Source organism: Plectropomus leopardus, chromosome 10 (assembly GCF_008729295.1).
Source record: "Plectropomus leopardus isolate mb chromosome 10, YSFRI_Pleo_2.0, whole genome shotgun sequence".
NCBI classification, from domain to species: domain Eukaryota; kingdom Metazoa; phylum Chordata; class Actinopteri; order Perciformes; family Serranidae; genus Plectropomus; species Plectropomus leopardus.
In genome coordinates this window covers 13,727,058-13,744,241 of record NC_056472.1, presented here as the reverse complement: position 1 = coordinate 13,744,241, position 17,184 = coordinate 13,727,058, and the positions used below count along the sequence as shown (strand labels likewise).

At 39.8% G+C, this 17,184-nt stretch overlaps 1 protein-coding gene across 1 annotated transcript in view; it reads left to right on the top strand.

Moving 5' to 3' along the window:
* The window catches only part of erbb4b (erb-b2 receptor tyrosine kinase 4b), a 410,234-nt gene extending 394,953 nt beyond the window's left edge, over window positions 1-15,281 (top strand). The window contains exons 26-28 of the mRNA XM_042495287.1: window positions 3,963-4,212; window positions 5,278-5,406; window positions 5,803-15,281. Coding sequence (XP_042351221.1) covers window positions 3,963-4,212; window positions 5,278-5,406; window positions 5,803-6,473 — 1,050 coding nt within the window. The 3' untranslated portion in view covers window positions 6,474-15,281. The remainder of the gene's footprint in view (window positions 1-3,962; window positions 4,213-5,277; window positions 5,407-5,802) is intronic.
* Window positions 15,282-17,184: the final 1,903 nt, after the last annotated feature.

Genomic DNA, 17,184 nt, shown 5'->3' with positions numbered 1-17,184 from the left:
GTTGCAGCGCACAAACCTTCCAAAGCACCTTTTTTTCAGGGTGCGACAGCACTGCCAAAGGAGACAAAAAAAAGTTTAATCTTCGATACACTGAACGTGCACTGCATGTCATGTTGTGAGAAACAACCAGTCACAGTCGTTAGATATCTTCCTTTTGTCCCTAAGTATCAGTTTATGATAATTATGGAGAAGAGGTTGCTCATTTTGGTGCAGGGCTATCTGTAGTGTCCCAGCGTATTACACACACTAAAACAACGCCTGGACGAAGACCAGCTCTAGTTTCTAAATTTCTGGTAAGTAGGCCATGATATGGTTCTGCTAATGGTCTTTTAAAACTTCAGACGCAACCTGCCTCCATGCCCTTTAAAGTTGGTACAGAGTAGGCGCAAGTGCTCGACTTTGTGTTTTTCAGGTGGTTAAACACACTGCGTGTGTCCCGTCCCTTATTCATATATGCTATCATGGATACTCGTGAACGCAGTATCTCAAGAACACCATAAGGAAACATCTTTAAATTTGGCACAAACGTCCACTTAACAATGAACTGATTAGATTTTGATGGTCAAAAGTCAGGGTTAGTGTGACCTCACAAAACACATTTTTAGCCATAACTCAAAAATTCATAGGCTAATTAACAAATGACAAAATTTCAATAGGACAAAATATTTTACTCAACTTATCTCAGTATAATAAAACTAATAATCAAGTCATACTGTGAGTTTCTTGTGTAGTGCACAAAGGATACTTAAATGTTTGAATACTTACACAAAAAGAAGCACTTGCATTGTCTAATATTTGACTTTGTCCTTGGTATGTTTTTGCTTTTAGAATAAATTAGAATTAAGTTGCCTTTCTTTTCATTTCACATGGACTTTTCTTTGCCTCCATTTCTTTTTGAGTGTAGCAGCAGGGTGACTGGCATTTAACCATGGTGGCAAAGGAGAGAGTATAAAGTCAAAGTAGTCATTCAGATCATTTAGATTGTGTCTAAAGTGATGTGTGAATGAATTTTCTCAGCATGTGCCGCAGGACTTTCCTGTTCAAGCACAAAAGATTGAAATCTTAAAACAGAACTCACATGGCTTTCTCGGTTTCACACTCATCTCCCTCTTTCTTTCTCTGTCTGTTTTCCTTGGTCTTTCTCCATTGTGAAACTATGGTAATTGCCTTCTTCAAAATTGGGGTTTATAGCCAGATTCCCTCAGTTCTTCAACTGTTCAAATTTTCACCATCTATCTTTGGACTTAAATCTATCACAAAAACAGTCACACAGCCAGGCAACTCAGCCATTTTGTATTCCAATATCCCCCTGTGTTTGTGTCAGGATAAAAACGCCTGCTGAATGCCAATGAGAGACATGACTCCTTTTCCAACTCTGTTTGGTGCATTTCAGGGGGGTGACACATAATTTATTTGCATAATATTTGAAAAGTTATCCTCCACTGTTTTTGGGCTTGCTTATTGGGGCTGATACTGAATTAATGTGATTAATTTCTTACAGTTACATTCATCCACATAAATCATGTAGATGATTGTAATAAACTCAATTATTGTAGCCAACAAAATGCAATGTTTACACATAAATACAATCTTCACTTGCACACTTAGAATGGCAGAGAGCTTTTCCTTAATTCACTCACACACACAAGTACACACCATTATCACCACACTTAACAGTCATAATTTATATGCATTCTTATGTCTAGTTTATACTTTTCAAGAATTAGAAATTTAGTCATGACCAAAACACTGTACATCACCATGAGTTCCCTTCACTTTTTACAGAGAATCATTTGAATGGTACACTTCACTCGACTCTCCTAAATTTTCAAGTGTGATATTTTACTAGCCACAGTTCACCCTGTTTCCACAGTGAATAAATGAAATCCATGATGGGCTTCATGGCTGAGATTTTGAAAAAATAATGTGAACTTAGCATTTGTGTTGAGGGTAGCATAGTATTTTCTGTTAGAATACTGAGACAAGAGAGGAGGAAGTAGGAGGAGTTGTAAACAAGGACAGAGAGAGGGTGATTTAAAATAAGTAGTTACAGGGGAATGAAAACGCAGCGTGAGCTCTGGAGCTTCGATTAATACCTCCCGGCCTTAAGTACAGAACACTGCATGAGATTGAGAAAGAATCCAAGAGTGATCGACAGGCAATGAAAAAGAAAGATGGACTTACACACAGAAAATGAGACAAAAGTTATTTTAAAGTTAGTTAGTTAGTTAGTTAGATAGTTTTGGCCTCTTTATGTTTTCCTGTTAGAGAAGCATCATGTTGCATACTGCTAAGGATGTAACAGTAATCAAAGTTCAGATTGAAGCTGCTATTTGCTGACACTTTGTACTGACAGCTTGTTAAATTTCTCCAGTTTTACTGCCAAAAAACTCCACAAACTAAAAATAGCCAGCATTTCAATGACTAATCCATCCCTTATTTCTAATAAAAGGTTACTTGGATCCGACACTCTATAGGCCTGAGTCAACTCCTTCTTGTGGTTTACAGGATGCCGAGAGTCATGAATAACTGGGGGACCTGATAAATAAAAAAGTATAGAAACTTCTGTTTAGAAGTGGTATTTGAACCTGCACCTTCATCCACAGACCAGAAATCCACAAACTTTAGCCCCCTTTGTAATTCTTTCCATTTGCATGTTTAAGGAAAAATAAGTGCAACAGGGAAAAAGCAGATTTTTTCTCTCATTAGTATCATTACAGACTGCTCAGACCATGCAAAGGAAAGTAAGTGAGGGCAAGGGAAAACAAACTTCTACCCGGATTCCTGGGAAAAAAAGATAAATCAGAATAAAGCACCCAGTGAGGTTCTAAAAAAGACCCTTTTTTGTTATGAGTGTGCAGACACAAATTCACACAGCAGGGCAGGGCTGATATGGCTACTTTAAGACTTTGCTGCATGGAGCCTTTTAATTAAAATCCTTTTAATTAAATTGTCCTTGGCAGTCATGCTGCCATATCATTGTTTGGCACTGCTGTTTGTCTCCCCTGCCTGTCACATTTAAATATTACAGATGAACAATGGTACAAAGAATATGCCTTTTTTGGACTTGCACAAATACATTTCATAATTCACACAGTCTTTGTATGGCACTTGCTAAGTGCAGATTTTATTGTTTTATATTGTATGTTTGTTTTTTTTTATGTTTGTACGTCACTAAGAAATCAAATCACCTGCTGTCAGAACTAGTTTATAGAAAAAAGAATGAAAGGCACACTGTTTATTTTGGAGAATAAGATGATCTCAGAGAGATGCAGTAAAAGTTCTCGAGTCTCATTCACACTGCACAAAAAAACTGCTAACACCCACCAACACCTGGCTTTTCAATGCAATGGGAATGCGTACGATCAGCATTCACACCCGTGTCAAATGACTCTGCAGTAGGCATGGGTTTTTATTGCCTCCAGCTCCAATTGGCATTGATGGGAACACAACACTCGCTAATTACAGCTCCTTAACCAACAAGATGCAACGACACGCCAATACCAATTCTTGTCCATCCCCTACAAGGCAGCGCTAAAACACAGATCCAAATAAGTCTGCACCAGGTTTGAAAGAGAGACTGAGTAAGTAAGAGATATATAAATATATAATAGATTGAAGAGAAGTAACCACCCTGAAGTGTTCACAGGTTTGCATGCATGCTGCTCTCTACTCTTTTCCTGTTTGCTGTCCTGTTGGTGATGTCAAATGGCAACACCAAAACAACCCACACTTGTACACTGCAGAGCTGTGTCTACAGCTTTGCTCTCCCGGCAATGGGAAAGCAGTCTATAGCCTATTTATAGCAGGTTTATCCGTGTTTGACGTGCAAATTTTGATGGGAAAGGGGTATTACATCTGTCGCAGGGTTTTCTTTGTCTTTGTGATATTCTTGTAATTTTGTCTGACATCGATGCCCCTCTGTTGTCACTTAACCCTTGGCGCCCCCTCCCTCTACACAGAACCAGTATGGCTACCAGGACCCCAGTTTCAGCATGGAGGACATGCTGGCTACCCTCCCCAGAGTGGTGTCTGTCCCACCCGTGTCTGGAAGCTGCCTCCCACCACAGGACCTGTCCTCAGGGGGTCAGATTGGTGTTGGATTTGGCCGTGGCAACCAGGATGACCCTCGCTGTAATGGGACTCTGAGGAAGCAGGCCTCCCCGAGGTCAAGTACCCTTGGACCTGGCTCGGCTCTTGCTGCAGGACAAGGTACAACAAAGTGTTTTCCAAAAGCTGAAAAACTGAGGGGAATAACACTCACATCACTAAATGTGTGTGTCCTAAATCAAACCAGTAGGTGAGCAGAACACCGTGAAGATCGATGGATACTGCAGTAACAAGGTCTATAAAATGAAGAAATCAGTTCAATTAGCTGTTAAAAATGTTTGGTTTTTTTCACACATTTAATGTACAGTTTAGAATATGATTGTGCATTTTAGACATTTGACTTAGGTATGTTGAAATTGCTTCTTACTGCAGTGTAAGTGGTGGGCAATATATTGCCATAATCCTCCCTATCTCGGTGTATGTTATTTTAAATCACATAATGGTATACATTATGATACAGTAATTGTACTTTAAATTAATTTAAGAAATGTTAAAAAAAAAAAGAAGCGTACTTCATCTTTCAACTTCTTTCCCTCGCCCATCTTCCCATCTGCTGTTTCTTCATTGGTATTGTACTGTGACGACAGATCACTCTCCAGTGGAGGATTATGGGAGATGAGCACAAAAGGCTAAGCAGATATCCATCAGCTGTCTGGCAAAACTGAACCACACATTACACCACTGAGGCAACAGGAGAGAAGCAGCAGCAGCAGCAGTTGCGTCTAGTTCTGTTGAGCCCTAGTGCAAAACTTTTTTGGCCCATTTTTCAGATTTGCTTTGGTGGCAAAAAAGAGAAATCACGCCTTCAGTAAGCTTGATAAATAAATGTGTATCTACCTACCATGCTATTGCCAACGATGAAATATGCAAATCAAATGCATCTAAGGTCACTATAACCCTGAAATTTTCCTAGAGATACAGAGTCCTTGACATTAATAGCCCTGAGAGTTTAGTCACAGGACAAATAGATAACAGTACACAAGAATGGATGTCATTAAAAATGCATGATGCTTGTATACTGATGACGAATGACGTGCATTAAAAGGATGATTCTAAATACCACACACCCTTTAGCACATGTATCCAGGATCCAGGGAGTTAGAGTTTGTTTGGTAGACTATCATGTTCTAAGTTTCTTTGGTGCTTTTTGTCTTTTTGCTTCCCAAGGTGGAGGGGAGGACAGTTGTGGACAGCGTTACAGTGCCGATCCCACCGGTCTTTTAGCAGAACGAGCCACAAAAGGAGACAAGGACCAGGACAGCTACATGACTGCCATGAGAGACAAGACCAACTCAGGTTACTTTCACAGTTTTAGAAGTATTGACTTTGTCCATAAAGTTATCAGATGTCTGGCTGGAGTGTACGGAACTAAATTAAATAGTTTGACAAAAGGAGAATGGGTTCTGCTTCGCGGCTGCCATGGTGCGTGTTAGATCATTTCTGGACTTCTTAAGGCTTCTAACCAAAAACCCATTGACTTTGAGTCAAGAGAACCGGAGTTGCTGAAATGCCAGCTGATTTCCAGGTTATAGGACTCATTCTGAGGGTTCTCTATATGATATGCTAACCCAGAGGCCATCAAAATGCAGACTATTTTAAATGTTTGTAGGACTTTTTAGAGGCTACCATAGCTGCAGTTTCAGTGGAGATAAAAAGATCTTAGCTAATCTCACCATCGCCTTTTGTTTCCAGAATATCTCAACCCAGTGGAGGAAAACCCCTTTGTCGCACGTCGAAGGAATGGTGATGCTCACGCAGTGATTGATGGAGCTACTTGCCACACCCTGCACATGGCTGGAGCTGCCGCTGCTCCCAAGAGCCAGTCCACCCACGGGGACGATGAGTATATCAATGAGCCACTGTACCTGAATACCTTCCTTAACCCTGGGGACAAGAACGGATTAGCTGGCACAGTCTCCATCTCTGGCCCTGGGTCCTCTGTCGCCCAATCAATATCGCAGACAGTCAACCCATCAACGTCAAGCCACACGGTCTCCTCCACTGGATATGTGGTACCCCCTGGCCACCTCCCCCACCCATCGTATCCATCACACACACTGCATCCGGGGCATTCAGGACACGCTCTGCACTCAGGCATCACCAGCAGCACCATCATGTTTGATAAGAAAGGCAAGAAGGCCACTTTTGACAATCCCGAATACTGGCAGCACAGTCTACCCCCCAAGTCCTCCCTGCATAACCCTGAGTACCTGCAGGACTGCAGCACGCGCTTCTTCTACCGGCAGAATGGACGCATTCGCCCTGCTGTGGCCGAAAACCAGGAGTACTTGTCGGAGGCTGCTATGAAAGCTGGCAATGTGTTGCCGCCCCCTCCATACAGACAGAGGAACACTGTCGTGTAGTGACCCACCTGTAGCACAATGGAGGGATAAAAAGAGGGATGGGGTGGAGATAAAGGGACGTCGAACAGTTCTCTCGTTTCCATGCAGTACTCCTCAACCCGGGTTCTCCTTGCACCCTCCCTGAACACGTCTCTCTGTTATGTCTGATTGCAAGTCTTTAAGGTTCTGTCTTTTCTTGACAGGACTACACTAACAGTCACTGACAGCCTCACCTCATCTTTTTCAGCTCCATTCTTGGCCATGAAAGCAAATAGATGTATCTCTTTGAGGTTGGTTCTACTTTTGAGCACACTGTCCTGCCGTCTTAAATATCAGAAATGCATAAAAAAAACACAATAGAAGAAACGAGACATGAACCCAGTTTAGCCCAAAGAGAGGATTATCGCTATGACCTTACATGCTTTTCTTGACAGACTCATCACTTACAGTTCACCATGTCCTTTTGGCACATTTTCCACTTAGATAGATGTACACATTGCTATTGCTTGTGTGCAATGACACATGCACATAGAGTTGTGTCGTGACTCACCAGCAAACCTGCAGTCATGCTGAAGAGCCCAGATGTGGCTTGCATGCCTGCCCACACGCTTCTTTGACTTTCACATGTTGGCTCACCAGTAATGGCATTCAAACATTTATCACACACAGCTCATATCATACCTAAACATGTTAACATGACTGCAGCCTTGACACACACAATAATATCCATACATTAATTCATAAGTAAATTCACGCACAACCACAGATAAGCAAGCCGACATTTGAAATATATTCTGGAGGAGAAGCTCGGTTGACCTTGTGCTGGAAGACAGAGTGTGTGCCGGTGATGGCAGTCTGTGTTCAGCGCAGAAAAAGGGTCAACAGGAAAGTAAATGTCACCACAGTTTTATGGAAAGCTGTGATATCACCCGGGTCCTGGTGGAAAGCATTCGACAGATTATCGGCACGGCTAGGGTGGGATTTAAAAGGTTGACCACTCAGAAGACGACCCTTACCTCCCCACGTCCCTCTTGTTCCACCTTCATCCACAACAATCTGGTCTGGAGAGCCAGCAAATCATTCACTCCTATATTCCCTTCATAAGATCATTGTAAGCAGCTGCGTGACTCACATAACAATGGCAGCTGCAGCTCAAGGAATAATGTTTCAATAGAACTGGTGCTCGGGAATGGACAGGTAATGGAGCACGATGGTGTTTCATATGACTCGAACATGAGGGAAAATATACGATTTTAGAACCTGGATCAGAGCATAATTTTTGGTTTTTGGTTTGTTTTTTCTTTTTCTTTTTAGGCATCAGGGAATTGTTTACTTTGTCACTTTGTCTTACACTTATGACGCAAACAGCACAGACACCCAGCCACAAAAGAGCACTGTGGTTTTGGCAAAAAGGCTAACCCTGCCGAGCTGTAAATAAGCCAATTACATGTCATTACCAGACAGATACAGTCCCGGAAATGGGCTCTGTGGACAGAGCTGTGTCTGGAAGTACATCAAAAGACCAGGATAAAAGTTTTCTTTTTTCTTTGCAGCTCTCTGCGTTCATACTATTGTATGTCATACAAACAGAAAATTAACTTTGACCACGTAGTCACGACTACAGGGCTTTGCTCTGTCTCTTAGCGTTAAGGTGGAACAGGAGGAAAGACTGTCTAAAGTGTCTATGAAGGCCTCCTCTATATTTTTACCATGGAACACTGAGAAAATGAGACACTTTCTTTTCTATTGGTATTTGACATTATTGGTGACACATAATAAGTTATCACTGAATCCACTGATGGCTAGCTTTCTATACTCATACAATACTGCCAGATGCCACAGTAAACTCTGACGGAGAAAACTAGCATCTGTACTCGAATGACTTTGAAGCCTAATTTAGGCTGGGGTTGATAATTTAATAGCACTTAATGCTCTGACACAGCCAAATGACTTTGCTGTTATACTCGCTCTAAGAGGCAATTCATTCTTCTTTTTCTCTTCACGCTGCAACTATAATTTAAAGCGAGACACTAAGTACTCATGTTATCTGTTTCGTCAGGCATTTTACTGACAAAAAAGCATCCCCTCTCTAACATTACACCAATATGCTTGGTGAGGCAATATACACTGTTGTACAACATCAAGGGATACCAATTTTTCAATTTTTCATAATCATTTATATCATTGCTTCATACTTTACAATACTTGCGTACAGGATTTTTTCATCAGTTATATGAAATACCTTGATATCTAGTTATTTAATTGACTGGATTAAAGGGGTACTCCAGCTAATTAGCATTGCACTTCTTTGCCCTTCAGAGTCAGGATATCCTGGCCTTTCTCCTTTCATTGTGACAACTCGTTTTTAATCTGTCTTTTGTGAGTCCCCAAACTGCAAATTCACAAAACACCAAAGGACTGTGTGGCTCTCGCGGTCATTGGATGTGCACAAAAAAAAAAAAAAAAAAAAATGAAGCCATGTAATTCCATAATCATGTTTCCCAGGCCTTGAAAAGTTATGGAATTGGTAAAATCATTTAAAGGTCTGGAACAGTTACAACAGTCATGGGATTTTGTTGTTTGTAATGAAATTCTTACAGAAATTTTCTGTGGATAACCTTTCACATAATGTAACATATCAGCAAATTTATTTTTTAACATGTGTAGATGAGTGATGATTTGTTTTCATCACGTACGTCTCTTAATTTTCTCCCGTTTCATAAGTCCTGCGGTGTATGCCAGTTAACTGAAGTTACAAAATGTTTGAAGTGGGAAACTAAATCAAACTCAGTGCATCTCAATCCATTTGTCGCTTTCTACCACCTAAACCCCACAGGTCTAATTTATAAAGCCCAAGCAGAGATAACCCCCTACATCCTTAATGTACAGTTACATAATTAATGTTAACTTATGGAGATTATGTTTTGGCAATAAAAGTTACTAGGGTTAGGTTTAGGAAAAGAAACATGGTGAGGAGGTACCTTAAAATGACTCAAGGTTCACTGAAAGTTCACAAGGTGCCGAGCATGTTTCTGTGAGAAAGTCTAAATTTTTGAGACCCATCCACCACCCCAACCTGCCTCCTTACAAGACAGCTCGTTTACTCCCGTTGGTCACATGATTGTACCCTTCAAAGTAAGTTGGATATGTATGACTTTTGATACATTTCTTTTCGTAGGAAAACATACAAGCAGTTTCTGAGAACAGCCTGCCAACAGCTGTTTTCATTCACAGGCTGAGTATTACAACCCGTGATGGGTATATACTGAACTTCATGTGTAAAATTAGTGGAGTGCCCCTCTAACCAAAAACAGAACTTTACATCTCTTTCATCTAACAGTTTCTCATTTGAATTTGCAGAAAATGTACAATATCATGATATTATGATTAATAATAGTAATCTACACATAATCTGATTTTACATTTTATCCGTATCGCCCACCCTGAGCGATAATATGAATTTAAGGACCGACTAACGCCTGTGCACGTCTCAACGCTGACATACCAACACACACCCACTGTTACACAAACCTTGTGCCTCTACATTCTAAATACCAGGCAGAGGGAAGGTTCAGACGAGCAGTGTTGATGATTTACTGTCCCAAACACAGATGTCACCCTGGCACAGTGTTTTCTCCCCCTCTCAGGTTTTATGGGGAACAATAATCATCCAGTTGAGTGCCAGCTGAGGCACACGTTGCCACATCGTAAAGGGACGTCAAAGCTGTTGAAATAAAAGTATAATAGAAGACAGATTAGTGCCGCAGTAGACGCACTGCTGAAAACGTGCAAGCCAGCAGAAATGGTTTTTTTACAAGTTGGGTTAAATGGTCAACCTTGAAGTCGGCACTGTGTTCAGTATCATTGACATTGCTCTGTTGCTAATATGATTTAGTTGTGTTAGATCTATTCAGTCACACTTGCTGAGATCGTCATTGTCCTGCTGAGTTATGATCTCACTGTTATGTATACTTTCTTTCTGTAAATTTGTGGAAGTGTCCTCCCTGTGTTTTAAGAGTTAAAAGTCAGTTATGTAAGTCTATTTTTACCATCGCTCATAAGGTATTAGTTGTAGTGCTCATAGACTACTGTACGGCCGTGTGTTCAAGTGCAATGACAGCAGTGGAGAGTCACCCAAAGGCTTCGTAATGGATCTCTATGGAAAAATAAAGCCAATCTTCTGGAGGAGAAAACCTGCTGGCGCTCTCAGCCGGCGAGCATCGCAAGGGGCTTTTAGCTTTTTGAATGCTAATTCATCCACTTTCCCTTGTTGTTCTGTGGGGAAATCATGTTACCCAACATCTCGCCCAGTGCACCAGCTGAGAAACCCTGAACGACAGGCAATAGGTTGTAATCCTGCAGCGGGGTTAAAACCAAGGTATTAGCATTCCAGAAATGTTACCCGACCAATGCATCAATGTTACAAAAGCTAGCAGGGGAGAAGGTGCAAGTGCACTGTAACTGGCAGAGGAGACCGGAGTAGATTGCCATTCGTTCTTTCTCCTCAGAGGTGACTGTAGAATTGTATGTAGCAAACACTGTTCAGCAGCCGGAGCAGGGAAAACCGAAGCAGCTATGTGTGGAGTGAATACAAACAAAGACTAAAACAAAGTGGAAAGGAACAGTGATTGTGGTCAAATGTTAACATGAGTCATAGTTTCATGTGAGAAGACATTATGTTCTGTGTCAAGGTTAAGCCTCACAGGTACAGTAGATATTTAAAGGAGCACAATAACTCCCTCTCAATACTGACTGCTCAACCAGTAAACCGGCCTTATAGTAACAGTTATATTTATTTTGTGCATCTACTTTTGTTTTGGAGTTTAATGTATTTTAAACAAATGTCATCATGAGTGCTGTGAATGGTGTTTTTTTACTCTCATTTTTGCTCTTCAGGGTGTCACTGTGGCAAAAGAGAGGTTTTTTATGCAGTTTGAAGGCTTAATCATCTCATGTTTGTCATGTTCTCTACTCAACTTTGAAGCAATTGTTAGCTTTTTCCTAACTCAGAGGCTGTATGTTTGCCCCTTTGAGGAACCGAAGTCCAAGCTGAACCTGCATATTATTGTGTTCAGGTGCTCCTTGTCATCTCATGAAGCTTTTCCAAGTGTTTAACAAAGCAGTTTCCCTTAGAGGCCTTTGTACAATGGCTGACAAGGACAAACGCGCTACAACAGGTGAAGGATGTTGCAGCTTCAGAAACAATGCCAAATTATAAACACACACAAAAAAATTCCAAACAAGTAGAACAACGGATGAGAAACTGTGCTGCAGAAAGCCAAAACACATTATCAGCAAACATGCTGCAAATACCCAGACTCTGCAAAGTCAAAAACAAAAATGCAACAGAAAATGCTGCTAATCCAACAGTAAACAGTACAGAGGGTCTCCAGACCTTTTTTAACATTAATTGAAATGTTTCTGAATCTGCAGCACGTTTATCCTAATGGAAATGTTTTGGGCAGTTGCTGCGTTTGCTCTTGTCATCCACTGCACGCATGACATTTAAATACCAGTCATTAACTGGAACAGTTTTTGTGATACCTGACTTAACAGTATTGTTTTTATATTTCACCTTAACACTTGATGAACAAGAGGCAAGAAAGAATAACAGTGCAATGCACAATAATCAGTAAACTCCTACTTTTAACCTTTTGTGATTAACATGCCAAGACTCCTTACATTGATAATCATGAGCGCTCTCTCCCAAATCCAAAGCTAAAGTGCTAAAAGTCAAATGTGTGATGTTATAGGATAAAAAATTGTGAGACAATGAATGGTGAAAGATGTTCCAGATCACTAGTTCCCAACTGGTCCACCCATGGGGTCCAGATTTCAACTTTACCCCATATTTACCCCATATTTAATTTTATTACACAAAATATGACAACTTATTGTCTTAACACAAAACATAAAACATATTGTAGAAAAGTAAGCAGAAATGGAACAAACTTGACATATTCATGAGTCACCATGACCTACTTTTGGACCACAATACACCAGTTGGGAACCATTTTTCTAGACACAGAGTGCTGCCAGGGAGACGTTCTGTGTACAATTTCTTTTCAGACCTGAGAACACTACAATAGAATAAGGCTCATTTGGATTTAAAAGAAAAAAAAACAGCTCTAAACTTTATAGCCTATGACATCACGAATTTGAGATTTTTCTTTTCTGGTTTCTGGCTTTGAGAGAAAGAAGCTCATGTTCACAAATATTGATTGAACCTTTCTCAGCTATGGAAATATCATATTGGAACATAGTGCTTCCCTTAAATATCTAATGAATATGACCTTTTGGAAGCTTTACGGTTGGCGAGGACTGCCTGATCACTCAGGTTAAAAACTGACTGGTGCAAAATTGATTGTTAAATAGTGGGGACTGTAAATGATAAACCAGTTGTGTCCTCCAAAGCAAAGGCAGGCTAGTCACATTTTGTGGGACCTTTGAAATGGGACAGCCCTTTTTGGAACATTAAGAGTCATTCGGCCCAGAAATGTGAACTAAGGAAGGTCCAGCCCCTGAATTGGGACAGAGCAAATGTATTTATAGACTGTGCTCTATTTCACTTTTATAAGCTTTGATAATTCATATCATAAGGACATTTTTCACAGCATTAGTAATATCAATCCACCCGTGGTCTAAGTGGTCTTACTGTATTGGATAAACACACATTACATTTCAGAGGACTTAACCTTTTAGTACTCAACTAGAAATCATTTTGGTCAATGCATCATCACATTTTTTTAAAGGGAAACCATAAAGTAGCTGACAAACACATGTTTTACCATTGTAACAGAATCAAACTGTGTATGGCTGTCATACTCTGATTTTACCCTGATTCGTGTATTCTACCACGCAGTGAAAACTGGGGTAGATGACAGCGGTTGAGTAAGCACAGTTTACAATGCATTGAAGTGATGGTAAAACTGTATAAATGGAATTAATAATTGTCTTTTAACCAAATGACAAATACATTCAGATAATGGGACACGCAGCAGTTTTACCATTGATAGAAAAAATTGAAAATTAATAAAAAAAGGATAGTATTTTTATAGGTAGGTAAAAGGTGGCCAGGTGCATCTGTAAATAAGACAATGATGCTTCTTTTTCCAGCTGAAGGCATTTTTTTTTTTTATTTCTCCTTGCATCATTGCATTTTTAGTGGTCTGTTGTACCTTTTTTTCTTTGGGGAGTATCTTTTCTGTATGTATATAAATATATATACAGTATATATATATATATTCTGTAAATGTAATTTGAAGAGTGAACTCTGATTTTAAAAACGCTTGCAGGGTCTCTTGTCACCCCCGCCCCATCATTTCCCCTGTGATTGTGTGATTGTGTTTTCAGCACAACTTGGTGGATTTTGTGTTTCGACCTCTGCTCTTGCTCACTTTGTAGGAGTGAATTTTTTTCTTTCTTTTTTTACTGGGTGTATTATACCTGCACTACCCTCCATACTTCTCTCAGTATTATCCACCTCTTGAGATTTTTTTTTAAGATTTTGTACACTATTAAAATGAAGTTGCAATACTAATGAATATTCAATACTTCATCCCTTTTTCTCTCCATCTTCTCCTAACCGATGTTAAATAATCCACCAGTGTCACTTTACACCCTGTGTTTTAAGGACCTACACTATATTTCCTAAAGTAGTTTGATTTCCATTTGCACTGAGCTCAGTCATTGTTTACTTTCAGATGATATTTAGCTTTTCATCCATTTGGGGCAATACTGATTGAATGGTGTAGCAATATCATGTTACAGCCCCCAGAGTGATTTATTGCTGTTTAAGAGACTAAATGGAGGACGGTTTGCATGGGCTGGACTGATCATTTAAATCACTGATATTTACTTGTACAGAGGTTTTTTGCTTCATCGGGATTTAAATTTTCACTCTTTTCCAGAAGTCACAGTTTAACGGGAATATTATTTTCCAGTTTACAGAAACTTAACAGGACTTTTTGGGAGTTTGGCCCAATTGTCACCTTACCTTATATCTGATGTGAGGACTGGCACCAAAATCATCATGTTGGACTATTTTCTATGTGGCTCGTGATCAAGCTGAGCATCACAATCCACACGTCAGGTGTTGTCATTGCTCAAAAACTGAGGCTGAAACGTTTGTTAAATTTACAATCTAAACCTATCAGGGAGAACACAATTGTAGGAAAATTGTATGGATGCACAGTTTGACAGTTTGAATGTGCTGTCAGTTGTAATTGATACTTTAATTATATAAGGCTCATGCAGAATTTGTTTTGTTTATACAGGAACTAAAAATTTTGTGCTGTAGACTTTACTGAAGACGCATATGGCAATTTTTTTTTTTTCAAAAGTATTATTTTGACCAGAATCAACTTTAGAAATGCTGTTATAATTTTAGTATATTGCCATGCACCTATAGGCCTGGTGTACACTTACCATTGGAAAGCATATTTGCACATATGATTTTGGTGGCAATCCTTTCATTTATGATATCCAGCATTTACATAAACATTTGGTAAAGTGGTTAGTTTGGCAAGCTTTTCAGAAATCTGAGTGTTTGTTTAAAAGTACATTGAAGTTTGGAAGAAAGAATATTGTGTCGTAAAAACTATCATAAATTTCCATTGCTTTGTATCGACTCATCAGGATGATTGAGAACTAAGTTTTATAGACCATACCTTGTCACATATTACCAGTTTTAAATGTTTCTCTTCACTGGTTAATTGACACATTTCCCAAGCTAGAACATTTAAATACGTATTCCCTCTGTTTTGTTACATGAATCTGTCAAAACTATATTTTTAATTCAATATGAATAAAGATCAGTCAATATTTAAAGTTGGATTGTGCTCATTTTGTAGCGTTATTATAGAGTGATAAAACTATATTGGGGTGTGTCCCAGTGGGACCCCAATCAACCTGTTACTAACCCCGCACCTTTGTGATGGTCCATCAAGCCTTTGGAGGAAGCACCGAGCACACTGTCACAAACTGGACTCCTTTTAGAAATGTAATCTAATTTTTGAAAAAAAGAAAGAAAGAATAATTTCAAAGAAAGGTAGACTGAAGGGTCTACCTGAAGTGTTTAAATCACATTTAACAGTATGGTGATTGACATGATTGACAGCTGTGTTAGTTAGTACTCGGCTCTGGTTGTTTTCGTTCATGTGCAGTAAGACTACAAGGCAATAGCGTGGGCAAAGGAATATGATTTTTCACAGATTATCTGTCTCATGTAGTGCTGTGTGGATATAGTGACAGTTTCAGCAAATATGACCAAAGTTATTTTTCATAAAAGTTACCAACTGTAGCTTTATCTCAGCAATGATGATCACCTCTTTGTGTGATCCCAATTATAACGATGCACCCATAATTTTTAAAAAATTGTCCATTCATGTTTTTATGTAGTTTTGCAGGCATTAGTACAAATGAAAAATTCAGAGTGCCCATAAATCATTCAATGTTGTTTTCAAAGTGTAGTTTGCTTCAGAGTGGCCATCTGTCTTTATCCCTCTCTAGATGGGATCCAGGGCTTCTTCCAATTCAGCTCTTATAGTTTTGAGGGCCCTTTACACCTCCTTACTTCAAATGCCAGCCCATTCTCGAGTAGTTCAGCCAGACATGTGGGAGTGCTGTGTAGCCTGTAGTCACAGCATGACATCTTCATTCTGCCCAGATGAGGCCCGGCTGCAGACATCTCTTACCATTCAGCAGATTATGCCTTTAGGTTAGAAAGAGCAAGGAGACAGACAGTACAGTAGCTCCACTCCATCGCTATTCTTCAGCCAATTCCTTTCACATTAAAAGCTACTTGCTCACATACACAAACTTGTACACCTGCAGGAGAATCACACAGGAGCACCAATAATAAAGTGTCATTACTTTTGACACTTGCTCGTGCATGATAGATGTGTCTCTTTTCCAAGCTGATGACATTTTATGGCATTATCATAGGAAATCCAATAACGAGATCGGCATCTTGGAGCCTTTGCCCCGTGCAAAGTCAAATCACTTGCCTTAAGATGGTAATAGAGTGTGATCGAAACAATCTGTCACTGCCTCTCCTCTCACTCTCACACGCCAACCCCCCCTGACAAAGTGTATAGATTTTTACCTGATATGAGGGATGATCGGCACAGCTGAATGTAAATGAGCTTAAATGTCTTTAGGTGAATCGATTGACTGACGCTTCTCAGCAAATAAAAGTGAAGGCTGTATTTGACAGTGCATCAGTCTACCACAACACCTCTACAGCACAGCAAAACCTTACGACTGTCTACATGTTTTTTATGTGCAGCTTTTTTATCATGTGCTTATATAAACATTTCCAAAGACGTAGGTGTAAAGGTCCCATGAAGCTAACCTTAACGTTCATACTTGTATTTGGGATTTTGACTATAGCATGTTTCTATGCTTTAATGTTCAAAAAGCACTTTATTTTTCTCATACTGTCTACTTGAATACATTTGTATTCGTGTTCTCTCTTACATGCTTCAATTTAGCACCTTTGTCTTGAAACCCCCTCATCGAGCCCAGCCGGCTCTGATTGTTCAGCGTTTTCAGGTCTTTGACATCTGCGCTCTCTGTGTCTTTTCATTGTTGTTGTAGCAGGGGAGTGGCATGTATGTATTAAGAGATCTGGATACAGCAATCAAGGTAGGGTCCCATTCGTTCCTAGGTAAGTTGCTCTATTTTCAGCAGTATGAAATCAACCGGCTCTTGCTCATCATAGGGCCCACAG